We start from the raw sequence: 17500 nt of genomic DNA, 5'->3' as shown, positions 1-17500 counted from the left end.
ACATTCAAATGGTAATCGGGCTCGCGTCTAACGTACATACGTGCACTGGACCCTTCCTCTTCCCTTTCGAAGGGATGTTCTCTTTCTCTCTCTCTCTCTCTCTCTCTCTCTATCTCTTTCGTTTGCTCGCACCCTCCATGTTAGTGTCTACACCCCGCACATTCGCACCAGAATCAAACCAAATATTGGCAATATCATCCCTTCGGCATTGTCCTCGGCTAGCTGGCTCCTCGAAGAGCATGCTGGGAAACGATGTACATTTGAATGCACGATTCCATTGCCCCGGGACGGGATATCGGCTCGAAGATATTATAGGATTACGGTTTAAACGTAGAATTCCCAGCGAAAATCGTCCTGAAAGTTACGCTCATATTTTCGACATTCTTTTCGGGATCTAATATAAAATAAGGAGATAACGATGGACGTGGTTCGAGTGTGTTACGCCACGGAAATGGTGAATTTTTATTTTTCGTGAGACAAATCGAAACGTTTAAACCATTTGGATAGCCTATCTTTGATCATGGACTTATCGAAAGATACTGGGAAAAATTTTAAATTTTAAATTCGATCTCGATTTACTACGTTAACAATGAATATCCATTTTAAGCGTTACGAAGAACCACCATGATCCTACTAATACGAATTTGTAAATAGATCATTTTTAAATTTTATTGCATATCGATGATCGATAACAATCACTAACGAGATATACTTTATTTATTCGCGAAGCAAACAAAGAAAAAAAGAAAAAAAAAAAAAGGAATAAAAGAAAAAAATTGAATGAAATTCGTCTGCATGGTACATGCTCGAAATCTAATCTTGCTTGAATCCTACCATATATATATATATATATATATATATATACATATATACATATATGTATATATATATATCTCCAGCTAAACTCGATCGCCATTGTTAATTCAGTGCACGGTTGACGATAAAAATGTATATCCATCTAATTATATGCGTTACGAAGAACGAGCTTGATCCTTTTAATTCGCATTCGTAAATAAATTATTTTCAAATTTTATTAGGTATTATAACGATTACTCTACTCATTAGAAGATAACTCTACTCGCTAGTAGAACTAACGATTTACTAACGATTACTCTACTCGCTAGAAGAACGTGTACATATATATATATATATATAAAGAAAAGAAGAAAAAAAAAAAGAAAGAAGAAAAAAAAAAGAAAAAGAAATCGAAGATAAAACAAAAAACGAGAAACGAAAAACAAGAAAAGGGAACGAATAGAAGAAATAAAAAAAAAAGATAAAAAATAAAAAGAAAAAGGAAAGAAAATGGGAGGCTCATAGTACATGCTCGAATTCGAATCTTGCTTGAATCCTATGGTAGATATATCTACCTACACTCGATCGACGTTGTTGATTCAGGGGCGTGCACGACCGTGCACGTGGCCGTTAGCTCGTGTAGGCGTACGCAAAGCTCCCGCAACCCGAACTTCAGCACGCGCCGCGATTACGCGATTACGCGTGTCGTCGAGCTATCGTTGGTACCCTCCCCCCTGGCCCCCCTGGTCCCCCTCGCCACCTCCGCTCTCGCCCCTTTTTCTCTCTCTCTCTCTCTCTCTCTCTCTCTCTCGCTCTGTCTCTCTTTCTCTCTCTCTCTCTCTCTTGCGAAATACTCTAAGGGGATACTCTAAGGGCGACGAAGATAAAGGAAGAGTTTCACGGATGATCTGTTACATGTTAGTACAATGACGTAGAAAATTTCTCGATCGAGGTGTCACCTTCCTCCTCCTCTTCCTCCTCCTTTTCCTCCTTGTCCCATTTCTTCATTATTTTTTTGTTTTATTTGTGCTCTTGTTGTTGTTATTTTCTTTTTCTCTACTCCTTCCTATTATTTCGAATAAGCGCATCCATCTGTCGCTGACTACTTTTCCTTTTCGATTATCCTTTTCCTTTTGACCTTTCATCCCAATTCCAATCGATTTGATCAAAGAAAAATTGTCACATTTTGTTATTTTTCTCCCTCTGTCTATCCTTCAACGAATCGATATTTACGACATAAGATATGTATATAATTACTTTTGCAGACAAAACGTCAGATATTTTGCTTTGGAAAAATGTTTGATTTACTTTTGATATTATATTATCTATAATTGACAGAACAAAACGATGATGAAGAATTAGATTTCACTGTAAAAAAAAAAAAAAAAAAAAAAAAAGGAACGAATTAGAGAAAGTAAATTATATTGCAAAATAGATTGAGTTTTATTGATCGTTTAGATAAAATCGAATTATCTCGATTGAAAAATTGATATATCGATAAATTTGCCAAAGTCTATGGGAATAAATAATTCCCATTAGTTTGTCTTTCGAGATAGAGCGTAAATTTAAAGAAAATGGTGATATTGGATAGAAGCCGAATGAAGATTTTATTACAACCTAGACATTTAAGATTTCGTTTATGTGACCCGTAGATATTTTACATACGTATGATACATACATGTATCTGTGTATGTATATATATATATATATATATATATATATATCACGTTAGTTAGATGCATTCATATAAAAAATATATTAGAGATCTAAGCGGGATTTGACGCGTCGTCTCGCGAGGTCACCGAAGTAGGAACGTGGCAAGAATTACCATGGGTGCTGAAGGGGGATTGATGCATGTTACCGCACGAGCCGACACGTGCCATCGTCTCGCTTTATACAAACAGCATTATGCACGCTTGTGCTAACATAAATTACTGCGGGTTTAATATTGGACGTCGGCGTTGCCCATGGCCGACCACCTCCTGAGAGCGAGAGAGAGAGAGAGAGAGAGGAAGGGAGGGAAAGAGCAAAATACGTTTAAATGCGGGGAACCAACCATAACCGTGTGTATAACGTGTCCTTCCTTCCGCCCTTTCTTCCTTCTTTCCTTTCATACTTTTTTTTTCGATAGAAAATCTATATCTTTTAAGGAAACAGGTGAATCAATCTCTTCATTTACTTTATTCGATCAATTATATTACTTTTCTTTTTTTCTTATAGGTATATTCTTTTTCTTATATTTATTCATTCTTATTAGAAATAATGATTCTATTGATTAATTTAAGATGACTTCTTCTCTTCCCCTTTTTTTTTTTTAATATTTTTATACATATTTAATAGTAAAATATATATATGTATGTATTAAAGGACCAACGAAGACGATGACGACGATCGAACAGAGCGATCATTATTTTATTTCTTTTCACGAGTGTATTGCGGATACCATAAAGCTTAAAAACCGATTGAGAGTTAAGAAGTAACTTCCGGTGTGGTTGAAGCCGACGTTGTTCAAAAGAAATTTCACCCCAATTCCAATCCTAATTCATTCATGAGGGAACCAAGTTAATTCATGCAGAAGGCCTGTGTCCCATCATTCTCTGTAGGGTGTCCACTTATCGAGATCGTTTGTTCCTTCTTCTTTCTCTATCTCTTCCTCTTTCTCTTCCTCTTCTTCTTTTTCTACTTCTTCTTCTTCTTCTTCTTCTTCTTGGCTCGAGAAGCGCGAAGTACTTTCGTAGGGCTCCTAAGACTACCTAAAGTCAGTTACAAGCGACTCTCGCCTTTTAGGATTTCACTGAAAGAGCTTATTGTGAAATTCGAGATTTACCACGAACGATGCCATTCACAGGAACTCTCAGTAGTTCCCAATTCTTAGAGATTTCCTCTCGATTTAATTTCGATACAAAATATTTCTTTTATTTTTCTATTCTAAATATATTCTATTCGTATATATATATATATATTTTTTTTTTTTGGAAGGCAAACGTTAATTACAATATAACATAATTGTGAAAAATCATTATATAATGCATATATATATATATATCTAAGTATATGTAAGTTGTGTCTATTTAATCATATCGATAAATAATAAATCAGATTAAATGAAAGATTGACTAATATAAACGGCATCCCCGTTACTGATCCATTAACGATTAAAATCGTCGATTAAATTCTTTCAACGTAACAGTTATCGTTACGTAGATCGTAATCTTGTTTCGATAGTTTTCGATATTTGTAATCGCTAAATTCAGGATAAAAGTACATGGTTACATATCATCGATAATCATCTTATCGTTTCTTTCTTTTTTTTTTGGTTGTTGTTGTTATTTCTCTTCCCTTTTTTTCTTTCTTTTTTGAGGGTTATGGGGGTTTATGGGAGATCGTAATCAAGGATCTATCGATCGTAGCTTTACAAATATGGTGGCCGAAGCGTATTACATACGGAATCCTTATCCCGTACCGGATGTCTCTCGAGAGGGTTGTTGGACGGCCGGTGGACCTGTGTTAGGTGATAAAGTCTTACGTAACTACAAGGACTGGGATTTGAAATTGACTCCTTACGAACGCCTCTTCGCTCATCATACCTTGAATAGTATAAGAAAAGATTGTCGATTGATCAGACCAAAGGTAGATTAATTTAAATCGAAAATATCATTAATCTTTCATAATTTAATGTTTACCATTAAAATTATATATATATATATATATATATATATATATATACATACGTATGTATGTACGTAAATGTATACATAAATATAAATATATCGTGAATGTATTTGCAGGTACCAAATGATTCTTTGGACTTGGCATTGAATAGTATTTACGTTCATAGCAAGGACACGTTAGTTCCAAAGATGTATACAATCATGCAACCAGAAACTCTAGGACGAGAGACTTGGCGAGTTCTCAAGAATGAGATAAAGGTTAACAGATTGTTTTTTTTGTAATTATCATTGAACGTATCAGCACAATGATATGTATTTATGTTATAATTGCATTTATGTTATAGATCGTACCTAAGAAGCCAATATTACCGGTTGAACAGACGAGAAAGGTAATCATAACTAAAAATATATTCGAGTCCTCGACGAAGGAAAGGATTTTGGGTGAATCATTAAAATGTTATCGCGGACCGGTCACTCAGGATAGGATACATCCTAGCAGTGTGAAATTAGCTATGGAGGGTCCTCACACGGATCAATCGAATCCTGGCTACAGTCGTAAAATTGACGGAACTTTTTACAATATTTAAAGATGGATTTCCGAGATTGTAGTGGGAGAGAGATATTTGAATCTATATATATCTGCACACACATACACACACATACATACACACACACACACACACACACACACACACACATACAATATATATATATATATATCGACAAATCGTGTTAAGCCTTCTGACCACTTCGTATTTTCAAGAATAACCAATCGGATTTGCTTCTTTCCACTGAAGCCGAGTACACAGAATGAATTGTTTGAAGGTCCACAAATCGATGCTTTAAAACGCGATCGATAATCTAGATTATCTAGGTGTCTTTGCTCTACTGGAATTAGTCAAACGTATAGATATAAAATAAATATCATCGTATATGTTGAAACGAAATGAAACGAAACGAAACTGAACGTAATGAAATTCCCTATTCCGTCGCTTCTTGACGTCGTATCATATCAATGAAACAACGTGTGATTTGAATGGGACGCGAAAATGAGATTGATTGATATCATTCGAATGATTTAATATTATTAAATCTATAATAATATGCGCCAACGAAGTAATTTGTAATTTTAATCGATCGAAGAAGAGAGGATGGGATTAATTTTCGAAGGTCAATTCGAAAGTCCGAAGAGGATCTTACCGGCTGTTGGAAGATCGTACCTTTCAAAGAGACGAGCATGCTTGGATAAACATCGAACATACGTGTGGGTATACATATATACAATATATATATATATACACACCTAAATACACACACACACAAATATATATATGTATATATATATATATATATATATATATATATATATATATATATATATATATATATAAAGAGAAAGAGAGAGAGAGAGATGCGTGAGTCAGTGCAAAGGACGTTCTCACTGCTCGGTTTGGAAGCGAGAGAAGGGACAGAATGTCCCATTACGCGGGTAATCCTTGTTTGTAATAAAGCAGCGCCCCACTGCCACAGGGTGCTTGCCTATACCACCGTGCAAGGCTACCCTTGTATGCGGCACGCAAAGGCACGAAGGAGGAGGAGCCATCTCGGCACGCATATGCTCCTCATGGAATATCATTTACGTTTCAAGCCCCGCGCTCAGACGTCTATCTTGCCCCCGTTTGACCTCTTCCCCTTCGGCAAACTCAGAGTCTCTCTCTCTCTCTCTCTCTCTATCTATTTCTCTGTATCCCTCTCTCTCTTTCTCTCCCTCCTTCTATCTATCTATCTCTTCCCTCGCTTACAGTAGGCGTCCGATCCTTATACGTGCACCTAATCCTCCCATGATTGCCGTCGCGCGGACCGCCTCGAATTTCGCCTTGACTCTATGGCACCCTTCTTCACCAACGGCGCCCTTTTGCCTCCCACACCTTATTTTTATCACCGACACCTTACCATTCTCTCGAAGGTTTTTTCCTTGAATTTTCAAACAACTTCGTTTTTCTTCTTCTTCCTCCTCCTCCTCCTCCTCCTTCTCCTTCTCCTTTTTATCATCTTTTTCTTCGTCTTCTTCTTTTTTCTCTTTTTTTTTTCTTCTTCTTTTTTCTCTTTTTTTTTTCTTCTTTTTTTCTCTTTCTCACTCGTCGGATAGACCTAGAAACGTACGTTTCTTTCTTTTTTTTTGTTTGTTCGTTCGTTCGCTTTTCTTTTTTCTTTTTATATTATAAAAATCGAGCATTCATCGGTACTAATAATTTTGATAAATAAAATAAAGAATTGCACGTACGGTAAAGGCAGAGAGTAATTCTTTGTTGGATTACTCGACGTCGTGTGTCCATCGACGAGAATCCCCTTTCCTTTCTACTCTTGGGTTTGGACTCTGTAGGACTAGAAGAGAGCGAAGGATCTCCGACGATTGTGGGACGAACCGACGGGCCAAGCAATTACTTGGCTGAGCGGTTTTATTTCTATTTAATTCTTATTTAATTTACTTTTTACGGTTACTCTCTCCCTCTCCCTCTCCCTTTCCCTCCTCCTCCTCTCTCTCTCTCTCTCTCTCTTTCTTTTTCTCTCTCTTTCTTTTACTACGGTTAACGAAATAGAAGATTTCTCTTATCGTTTCTTTTCGTTTCCCTTTTTCTCTCGTCCCTTCAACGAGAACGATCGATTCGTTCGAAAAACATTGAGTTTAATTAAGATTTTTCTTTTATTTATTAACAGACATCAAAATTATTAGCTTGTTCGATGTTGATTCACGGCGTATTCTTCTTTTATTTTCTTATAAAATTTTTATGTAATATATGTGTGTGTGTGTGTATGTATCTCATAATATAGTTTGTTCAAAATCTTTGCTAAAATCGGGACAAGTCCGTTCAAAATGTGCTACTATAGGTAGTGAGCCGTATAGCTCGGTGCTCACAGTCGTGCTGATCCACCCGGGATGAACTCGTTATTCCACTTAACTTGTTACGTTGTATTTATCAGCGGAGTACACACATTGTCGTTCGGTGACACAGAGCCGAAACATTGGTGTATCCTCTCCCTTTTCGATCCTTCGGTCGATCGTACGTGTCGGTCGATTTAAAATTCGTATTAGATTGGACATTTGGAAATGTGATCATGAATTAGGAATGATTTTGAAAATTTATATAAATTATGAAAGAAATTTTTCTCTTTTTCTTTCGTTCTTTTCTTTTCTTTTTTTTTTTTTTTTTGCCTTTCTCAAAGATTAAGCCAAGGTTATGAGTATTTCTTCCTGATCGAAAGGAAATAAATAAAGCAATAAGATCGTAAACGTTAATTGAGATAAATCGTAAGGTGGTAGGTTTAGATAGGTAGTTTTAGGTAGGTAGTTAGATAGATAGGTATGGGTATTATAGAAGGACTCGTCGAAGGAAGTAACATCGAAGGAAGAACGAGTAAAACGTTGTACGTGCTTAATCAAATAGCGAAAGGATCGTGCCGGGAGAGAGAGAGAGAGATACTACCACCGAACCACCCCCTTCAATTTGACAGATCTATCAGGGTGTCGGTTAGGGAAAGCTTATTTTTTCATTTCTTCTTCAATAGCGCGTTCGCCAACGTAAAACCGGAGTGTTTGTTCGACATTTTAAAGTTATTTCAAAACAACTCGTCGCAAGAGGGTGACAACTTGTGCCAGTCGTTCTCCCATGGGAAACAACCAACGAATGAATGAATGAACGAACGAACGAACGAACGAACGAACGAACGAATGAAAGAAAGAACGAAAGATAGAACGAACGAATGTACGAACAAGTATTTTCTTTGCGAGCGTGCCGAGATTATTTTTCGATCGACCTTTTTGATGACGAAAGATAAAGTGAGAGATAAAGAGAGAGAGAGAGAGAGAGAGAGAGAGAGAGAGAGAGAGAGAGAGAGAGAGAGAGAGAGAGAGAGAGAGAGAGAGAGAGAGAAAGGGAGATCTTTTTCTTTTCCTTTCTTTTTTTATTTTTCTTTTTTTAACTGTCTAGTGGTGGGAAGCTCGAAAGAAGTAGAAGAAGAAGAAGAAGAAGAAAAAAAAACAGGAAAAAGAAGAAAAAGAAGAAGAAGAAGGTGGAGATGAAGAAGCGACAAAAAAGGTTGGGAAGCTGAGGTCAAGCCGGAAGATTATACTACAGCTTGCGAGAAAGAGAGAGAAAGAGAGAGAGAGAGAGAGAGAGAGAGAGAGAGAGAGATAAGGAGAGAGAGGAAGAGAGAGAGAGAGAGAGAGAGAGAGAGAAATGTTGGGTCACGTTAATTAGGGAATTCTAATTATAGTGAATGCGTAGGAACAGAGCGAGCGTGCCACGGCAGAAGCCTGGAGGATCAAAATGCAGCCCTCCGCGAACGAGCCAAGATTACCTTCGAGGGTCCTTCATGTCCCTTTCGCTAGCAGGGCGAACCTGCCTGTCTCAACGACACGGTTCCTCTCTCTCTCCCTCTTTCCTTCTTCCTCTCTTTCTGTCCCCCTCTCTCTCTCTATTTCTCTCTCTCTCTCTCTCTCTCTGTTTCTCTAGCTACTTCAGATATCACCTAAAATAACATCGACCTGGCAACCCTTAGTATACTTACGTATAACTCTATAACAAATGGATTAGTATTCTGGTGTGTATTGTAGATAATCCTATAGTTTGGGTCGTTCATGCTAGTTATCTCGATTACTTGTTACCTAATTCGTTATCCTTCTTCTTCTTTTTCTTCTTCTTTTTCTTCTTCTCCTTCTTCTTCTCCTTCTTCTTCTTCTTCTCCTCCTTCTCCTCCTTCTTCTTCTTCTTCTTCTTCTTCTTTTTCTTCTTCCTCCTCCTTCTGTTCTTCCTCTTTTTCTTATCTTTTTTCTTTCTTTATTTTTTTCTTTTATTCCCTTTTTTCTCTTTCCTTCAATTCAATTAACTTTTTTCCCCAAAGAAAAATCTCAATCGATCCGATTTGAGACCCCTTTAATATCGTAATCAATAATTATACACCACCATCCTTATATAACAGAATTACGATAGAATTACGTTAGAATAGAATAACGATAAAAATCTTAGATAAATATTGATTCGATCGACGAAGACATTTCGTCGTATTTCGATGGATCATATATACATACACACACACACACACACACACACACACACACACACACACACACACACACACACATATATATATATATATATATTTATATAGATAGATAGATTGATAGATAGATATATAAATATTTTTTTTTCGGAATGGATCATTCAGCACGGGTATGTTGAAGTTTAAACAATCGTCTTTGAATTTCCTTGCCTCTTAAAGAGAAGTTGGACCGGTGTGCGAGAGTGATTTTATTGTTTGGCTAAGAAATCGTAGATCGTCCACTTACGTTAGACAGGATGGAGGGCAAATATCGGCTACGGATTCGCGAGAGATCGAGATACGTGACGGTAGAACGATATACGTGGTTACAACCAACCCTCCTCTCAATATTACCACTACCACCACCACCACCACCACCACCACCACCACAGGCATCACTACCACTAACCCCCTGCCCACCCAACCGATCCAAAGCACCCCATACGTCCTCTCTCAGCCTTTAGACACGAGCAACCCCTCGAACATGTACTCTTCTACTCTTTCTTCTATCCCTTCCTTCACCCCTTCTCCCTTTCCCTTAAGTTTTTGCACCAACGTCATACGTTGGACTACTTTCTGCTGGCTTTTATTCTCGTTCGTGTACACGTGGGAACGAAGGCACGCGTCTCTACTGTTCTCGTTGAAAAGCATTTTCTTTTTCGCAAACTCAAGAAGATCAAGTCACAGTACCGATCCGAAGAACGGGACCGTCGCTACGGCATATACCACGTACGTTCCGAACTCCACGTCTCACCCTTTCATTATTTTTCATATTTGTTTTCGCGTTTATTTTCGTCAATACTTTTTTTTTTCTTTTTTACTTTCCCTCCCTCCCTCCCTCCCTCCCGCCCTTTCTCCACTCGGTAAGGTACATCTACCTCATTTCGAACTCATGAATATTCATGCACCCGGCATGTATAATAAAAGTCGTTAAAGAAGTATTATACTTTTTCATGGATATAATTCAAGATCTAGTCGAGAGAGAGAGAGAGAGAGAGAGAGAGAGGGGTGGGGAAAGGAAGAGGGTGAAAAGGGAAGGGGTAGAAATTTTTTTTTCATAGAAAAGTAAAGTGTAAAAAATATAATACATAGGTATAAGTATATATAGATATTAATTTTATTATATTGGATAAATCTATAATATGTATAAGTCTTATATATGCTCTCTATAAGTATAAATATAAACATATATATATATATATATATATTTATTTATTTATTTATTAATATAATAATTTTATCACAATTGATATTATTTAATATATATATATGTATATATTAATATGATATGTTACGTAGAAAATATTAATATTGACCATAAGGATTATCAAAAGTTTGAAGTATTAGATAAACTTATCATTAAAATATTGAATTTTTTCTCTTTTATCTCAATTAGAATATATATAAATATATATATATATATATATATATATATATATATATATATATATATATATACATATATGTAGATTTTTAATTAATTTCATTGTCAGATTAATAATAAAATTTGAAAAGAATTTTCGGCCAATAAAATATCGTCTCATATTTATTCGTTGACAAATGTAAAACCCGGTTTTTCTATACTTATATACATATGTACGCACATATACGTAGATGAATATATTTCTATTTATTTGTATTATATCCAAGGATAGGGGTTATGTCGTACGTGTATACCAAAATACTATATATACATATGTATGTATTTATGTAACAATTACAAAGTGAGTGACGTCCGTGTCTTCTCGAGCCATGTTACATCTACAAGGGTTGACGTCCTTTTCTTATCAGACAATTTCGTGCTTAGCGAAACAAGTCGTCGTGAAACGAAAGGGGGAAAATAGAAAGGAGAGGGGATGAGTTAGAAAAGGTAGGAAAAGAGAAAGAGAAATAAAAATTTCTTTCGTAGAAAAAAGAAATAGGAAAATTGTTCTCTTGTTCTTTTTTATCATTTCTTTTTTCATCGGTTCTTTTCGAGCGTTGATTTATTTTTTCTCTCTCTCTCTCTTTTTTTTTCTTTTTTTTTTTTTTTTTCTTTTTTATATCAATGTCGTTTCGTAGAAAATTCGCGGAAGAGACTAGGAAGAATTATGCGCACGTACACGTGCATAAAGAACAATGGAAAAAAAAAGAAAAGAAAAAAAGATGGCAGAAGAAAGAGAGAAAGAAAGAAAGAAAGAAAGAAAGAGAAAAGTGAAAAATTTGTAGGAACGGAATAGAGAAGAAAAAATTATTCGTCGAAATCGTTCGATTTAAAATCCTATTTCTAATTCTAAACAATAAGATCATATCGGATCTAAAGAAAGGCGTTTCTGTAATCTTCGATCTATCTGTGAAGTGGCGTACCTATCTACCTACCTACCTACCTACCTACCTACATATATCCGTAACCGTGTACCGCCTCTCTTCATCGGGAAATTTAATCTTATCATTTACATCGTCACTCGTTCTCTTCTGTTTATCGAGAGTAGGTACCATATGAAAAAGTTCATAGCTGTGAACGGGTACGACCGGTGATCAAACATGTGAAGAGGGAAGTCGGTTCTCTCTCGACATGTTTTACGAGTATGTACTACAATATAATATTTAACTATCAATCGATGAGACAAATTTTCTCGAATCCGTGTAAATATTTTTTTACAAATCGTTCCATATAAGATACTTTAATTAATTTGTATCTATGCGCGGGCGAACGTATCTATTATCATTATTATTATCATTATTATTATCATTATCATTATCATTATCATTATTATTATTATTATTATTATTATTATTATTATTATTATTATTATTATTATTATTATTTTCTTTTTTTTTTAAACAATTTCTTTGTTTTCCTTTCTTTTTCTTTTCTTTTTTTTTCCCCCTTTTATTTTATTATTCGGGTACAAATAAAAAATCGTTAGCGTGATAACGGATTCCTTTCGATGGAAGAATTTACGTAGAGAGAGAGAGAGAGAGAGAGAGAGAGAGATAGAGAAAGAGAAAGAGGAAGAGAGAGAGAGAGTGAGGAAAAATGTTTGCAGACGACGAAGATCGCTTGCACTTTAATCGTTTCTCGTATTTGCGTGAACCCGAAAGGAGCGATAGCGCGCCGGGAGAGGCCGTTTGCTTGTGTCTGAACAACACACGATAACGTTTTATGACCTGTCAGTCATCCTCGAGACGAGCCGCGGCCGAGAGCCCGCTGAAAACGCTATCGTTCTTGACGAGCTGACGCAAATTCATCGTTTCAAAGTGAAAAAGATCTAGTCGAAAGTTTACCATTCGGTTAACTCTTTTCAAATGTCGCTTTGAAATCGAGATTTGCTAGAATAGATATAGAAACGCTATAAAAAAAAAAGAAAAAAAAAAAAAAAAAAGAAGAAAAGAAAAAAGAAAGAAAGAAAGAAGAGAAAGACATCGTAATAATATTTTAATACGCGTTAACGACGTTAAAAATGTAAGTTTTTTTTTTTTTTCTTTTTTTTTTTTTTTTTAATATACAGGTACGTACTTGATTTTCTAGAGAAAAAAGAAAGATCGACGAGATTGAATGGTAACAACGACAGAACTTAAGGATTTTCTAAAGGCTATTAAATCCTTCGAATCTCAAAGTTAATTACATAAGAAATTTTCTTTTCAATGTCGCTTTGAAATCGAGATTAACTAGTATAGATATCGAAACACTATAAAGAACACAGATAAAAAAAAAAGAGAGAAAGAAAGAAAGAAAGAAAGAAAGAAAAGGAAAGAAGGAAGACATTGTAATATTTTATTACGCGTAGACGACGTTAAAAGATCTTTTCTTTTTTTTTCTTTTTTTTTTTTTTTTTTTGAAGATACGCATTTGATTCTTTTGAAGAGAGAAGAAAAATTGATGAATTTAGAAGGACAAAGACAATCTTAATCGTCTTTTAAACAACGATAGAATATCATTTGTATTTTATTACAAAGTTAATTCGAAATCTTTAATGTTACCTTTCATTCGTCGTTATATTATGAAGTGACATTTAATATTATATATAAAAAAGAAAAGTAACAGATTAATTGCAAGCTTCATTTTTTAATTATTTAATTCTATACTTCATTTTTAGTGAAGAAAAATCTATATGAATTTGGATGTACGATTATAAACATTTTTTTTAAACACGATCAAATCTTTCGAATTTTATTTCAAAGTTAATCAGAATATTCTATATATATATATATACATTTCTATAATATACAGAAGTTAATCAGATAATCATAATATATTTATTTCTATGGTATTCGAAAAGAACGAGAGAAAAATAACAACGGGAAAGCGAGAGAAAGAGAGAGAGAGAGAGAGAGAGAGAGAGAGAGAAAAGGAAGAAAAAAGAAAAAAAAAAGGAAAAAAAAAAAAATAATCGTTATCAAAAAAAAATAACACCGATAAGAGAAGCCCCGAACGATCCTCTCGTCTGCATTTCATTTCGGGCAATTATATCGATGTGAAAATCAGCATGATTTTGATAAACGACGTTGTCGTCGTCGTCGTCGTCGTCGTCGTCGTTGTCGTAGTAGTCGTCATCGTCGTCGTCGTTGTTGTTGTAGGGAACGGTGAGGAATAGGATGGAAGAAGAGGGGAATAGGAACATGGGCACCCTTTTACATGGGGCCCAACCATCGGTGGATATTACTACTACTACTACTACTACTACGTACCATCGTTGTTAAAGGGATGAGAGTTTAAGGAAACCGCGTGGCACGGTTCGCATGCCACGTAGAAAGGAAGCGAGGCATGAGCCTCTTCTTCTTTTCGCGAAAAGCTCGGCCTCCTTTACACGTTCTCAGTAAATTTATATGTAGTTTTGTGTATATGTGCATGTACGTGTGTAAGTAAGTAAAAGAGAGAGAGAGAGAGAGAGAGAGAGAGAGAGAAATTGTATATGTGTGAATCGAAAAAGGAGGGGTTGAGAAGATCGTTCATCATTTCATTGCCAAGCGACGAATATTCATAGACTACACGCCGCCCTCGCATCCCTCATAGCGTGTATATATATATATACATATATGTATATATATGTGTTTGTGTGTGCGCGCGCGTGTGTGTGTACGTGCGTGTGCACGCGCCCGCGCGTTTATGTCTTTGTGTAGAAAAGAGAGAGAGAATGAAAGATAGCTAGATAGATAGAGAGAGAGAGAGAGAGAGAGAGAGAGAGAGAGAGAGAGAGAGAGAGAGAGAGAGAGAGGTGTAGAGAGAGAGAGAGAGAGAAAGAGAAAGAGTGGAAGGGTGTCGGTGATATATGACGGCCAGAGCACGTGCCTCGTTTCACACCTTCTTACAATCTTTGTCCGACGGTGCTTTTTTTCGTGGAAGGAACTTATCTTTATGTCAGTTCTCGAGTAGTAGTTAGGTATAGTCGTATCTCTCTCTCTCTCTCTCTCTCTTCCTCTCTCTCTGTCTATCTATCTATCTATCTATCTATCTATCTATCTATCTATCTATCTATCTATCTATCTATCTATCTATCTATCTATCTCTATCTCTCTTTTTCTTTCCTCGACTTATTATCGTAACGCGACCTTTCCTACGGTTTTCCTCGATTGCGACACGTTGATGAATCTTTTATAAATAGTTGGCAATAGGAACGACGTATTTTTGTTTTTTTTTGTGTGTTCCCTTTTTTTTCTTTTTTTTTTTTTTTGGTGTTCTTTCTGTTCTGGTGTTCATTCATAATTATAGAGGTATGTCGCCATATGAGAGATCAAACCTTTGAATTTCCCGCCAAAAGTTATATTCTTTTCCGCGACTATTAAATCGATAGATAAGTAGATAGATAGGTGAATACTTATCTACGTTTACTTAAATTTTTTTTTTTAATCTATATACAAACTCATTTCGAATGACGATACGAATCGATGTTGCAAATTTATTCTTTCGTTCTTTCGCTCAAGCGCGTGTCCGCGTCCACGTTTAGGTAGGTAGGTAGATAGGTAGGTAGATAGGTAGGTAGGTAGGTAGGTAGGTAGGTAGGTAGATAGGAATAGCTACGCGTTTTAGGTAATTATTTTAAACGAAAAGCTTTACTGGTTAATCCGGTAGCGGAACCACGGGAAAACAATTTGCGATATGACCTAAGCCCGTTATAAGTTATGCGCTGGTTTTAGGTCGAGCGAATATACAAAAGCGTAGGTAGGTAGATAGGTAGGTAGGTAGGCAGGTATGTCGCGGTAACGTAGAATGTAAATAGATAAGTACTTACCTATCTACCTAACAACACGCAATACGAAAAGCATTTCCTTTTTCGGTCATTATTTTGTCTCACTGTGAGATTATTAGCCTGTTTCTCTTGGTGATTATTATAAAAGCATTCGTAAATATAAGAATCTCCTTAAAGCCCTTATTGATACAGATTATTATAAAAATATTTTTAGCCATTTTAATTTCGATCCTTATCTCTTCTTTCTCTTTTTTTTCCCCCTTTTCTTTTTATTTCTCTATTATTTCTTTTCTCCTTTTCTTTTTCTTTCCCCCCCCCCTTTTAATATCTACAATCCCCAGGAAAACATTTTCGAAATAATAATTTATTTTTGTCGATAATATTTATTTTTTTTCTCTATCCTCTCTCGTCTATTGTCTTCCGCGTTATGATTAAAGTGCGTTGTTCGTAAGACAAATTTTTGCAGGTATCTTTTATTTCTCAATGTAGAAATGTGAATTTGCGAAAAAGAAAAAAAAAAGAAAAAGAAAAGAAAAGAAAAGGAAAGAAAAGAAAAAGAAAAACACTACGTAGAAAATGATGACAAATGCGTCGACCGACGGCTGGCTATTACTCGGCTATCCCACTCCGTTAGTACCCAACGATTAGGTCGAAGGAAGTTTTGAAACCTGTAAAAAAAAAAAAAAAATAAAAGAAAAGAAAGAGACAAAAAAAGATCGAAAACTTTCTGCTCGAGGGATGAAGTAGTAAAACAAACAAAAAATTGTTACTCGATCGATTCGTGACATTTTTAATTTTTATAATAATTTTGATACGATATATATATATATATATATATATATATATATTTAACAACAATTAGATATATATAGATATGTATATGTAAATTTATATACGTATATATTTAGTTGGACTTATTTTATCACCCTCTCTCTCTCTCTCTCTTTCTCTTTATCACTTTAAATTCATCATTTAAGTTTAGTCGATATCATAACAATAAAATAATATAATATAAGATAGATATAATTTGAGCGAGAATTGATAAAAATTGTATTTTAGAGAATGACATAGCGATATCTCCTTTAGTAAGGGATTCAAATGTCGAGGAGGATGTTCGCACCATTAAACGTACCTACTCTTAGATGAATAGGTATTTAGATAGATAGACAGATAAATAGATACATAAATATATATATATATATATATATATATATATATATATATATATATAAATAGATAGTGTATATTTATTAAAAAGAAATATTTATTAAATAGTAATTAGTTCTTCATTGATCGAGCCGATCTGGCCCGATCATGATTACGATTACTATAAAATTAGGGTATTGATAAAAGTAAGATAGCGAAGTGTCGAACGTACGTATGTGCAACGCTCTACTTCCTACGCACTGCATTCACCGTCACGGGGGAAAAGAGAAAGAGGCTGCCATGTTCGAACGACGATGGAGGCGCCGCCCCAAGCTGGCCATCCGATTGGCTGGTATATTCACGTGACTGGTATAGCGACGTTTGTCGGGATGGTGGGGATAGATATTCAGTGTCTCTCTTCAATACACATACTCTTTCTATACACGTACACTAGATGTGTACGTGTACGTATGCCTGTACGTATGCGTGTTTCTTTTTGTGTGTGTATACATGTATGTATTTATGTATGTATCTATGTGTGTATATGTGTAACCTCTTGCAAGATACACGAATACAAAGAAAACGTAGAATAACGCCTACATAAGAGACGTACGTGGT

The 17500-nt window shown here is 35.4% G+C and overlaps 1 protein-coding gene across 6 annotated transcripts in view; it reads left to right on the top strand.

The window, feature by feature from the left end:
- Positions 1-9219, top strand: part of LOC124951991 — an 18477-nt gene extending 9258 nt beyond the window's left edge. For 5 of the 6 annotated variants that reach the window (XM_047501195.1, XM_047501192.1, XM_047501196.1 and 2 more), the window contains 4 exons: positions 4206-4425; positions 4584-4724; positions 4811-5730; positions 8456-9219. In XM_047501195.1, coding sequence (XP_047357151.1) covers positions 4216-4425; positions 4584-4724; positions 4811-5053 — 594 coding nt within the window. In that variant the 5' untranslated portion in view covers positions 4206-4215 and the 3' untranslated portion in view covers positions 5054-5730; positions 8456-9219. Of the gene's footprint in view, positions 1-4156; positions 4426-4583; positions 4725-4810; positions 5731-8455 lie in introns of all 6 variants that reach the window. The other variant, XM_047501193.1, reaches the window with a different exon arrangement.
- The last annotated feature ends 8281 nt before the right edge of the window (positions 9220-17500 follow it).

This window comes from Vespa velutina, chromosome 10 (genome assembly GCF_912470025.1).
Source record: "Vespa velutina chromosome 10, iVesVel2.1, whole genome shotgun sequence".
NCBI classification, from domain to species: domain Eukaryota; kingdom Metazoa; phylum Arthropoda; class Insecta; order Hymenoptera; family Vespidae; genus Vespa; species Vespa velutina.
This window is presented reverse-complemented; position numbering and strand designations above follow the sequence as displayed.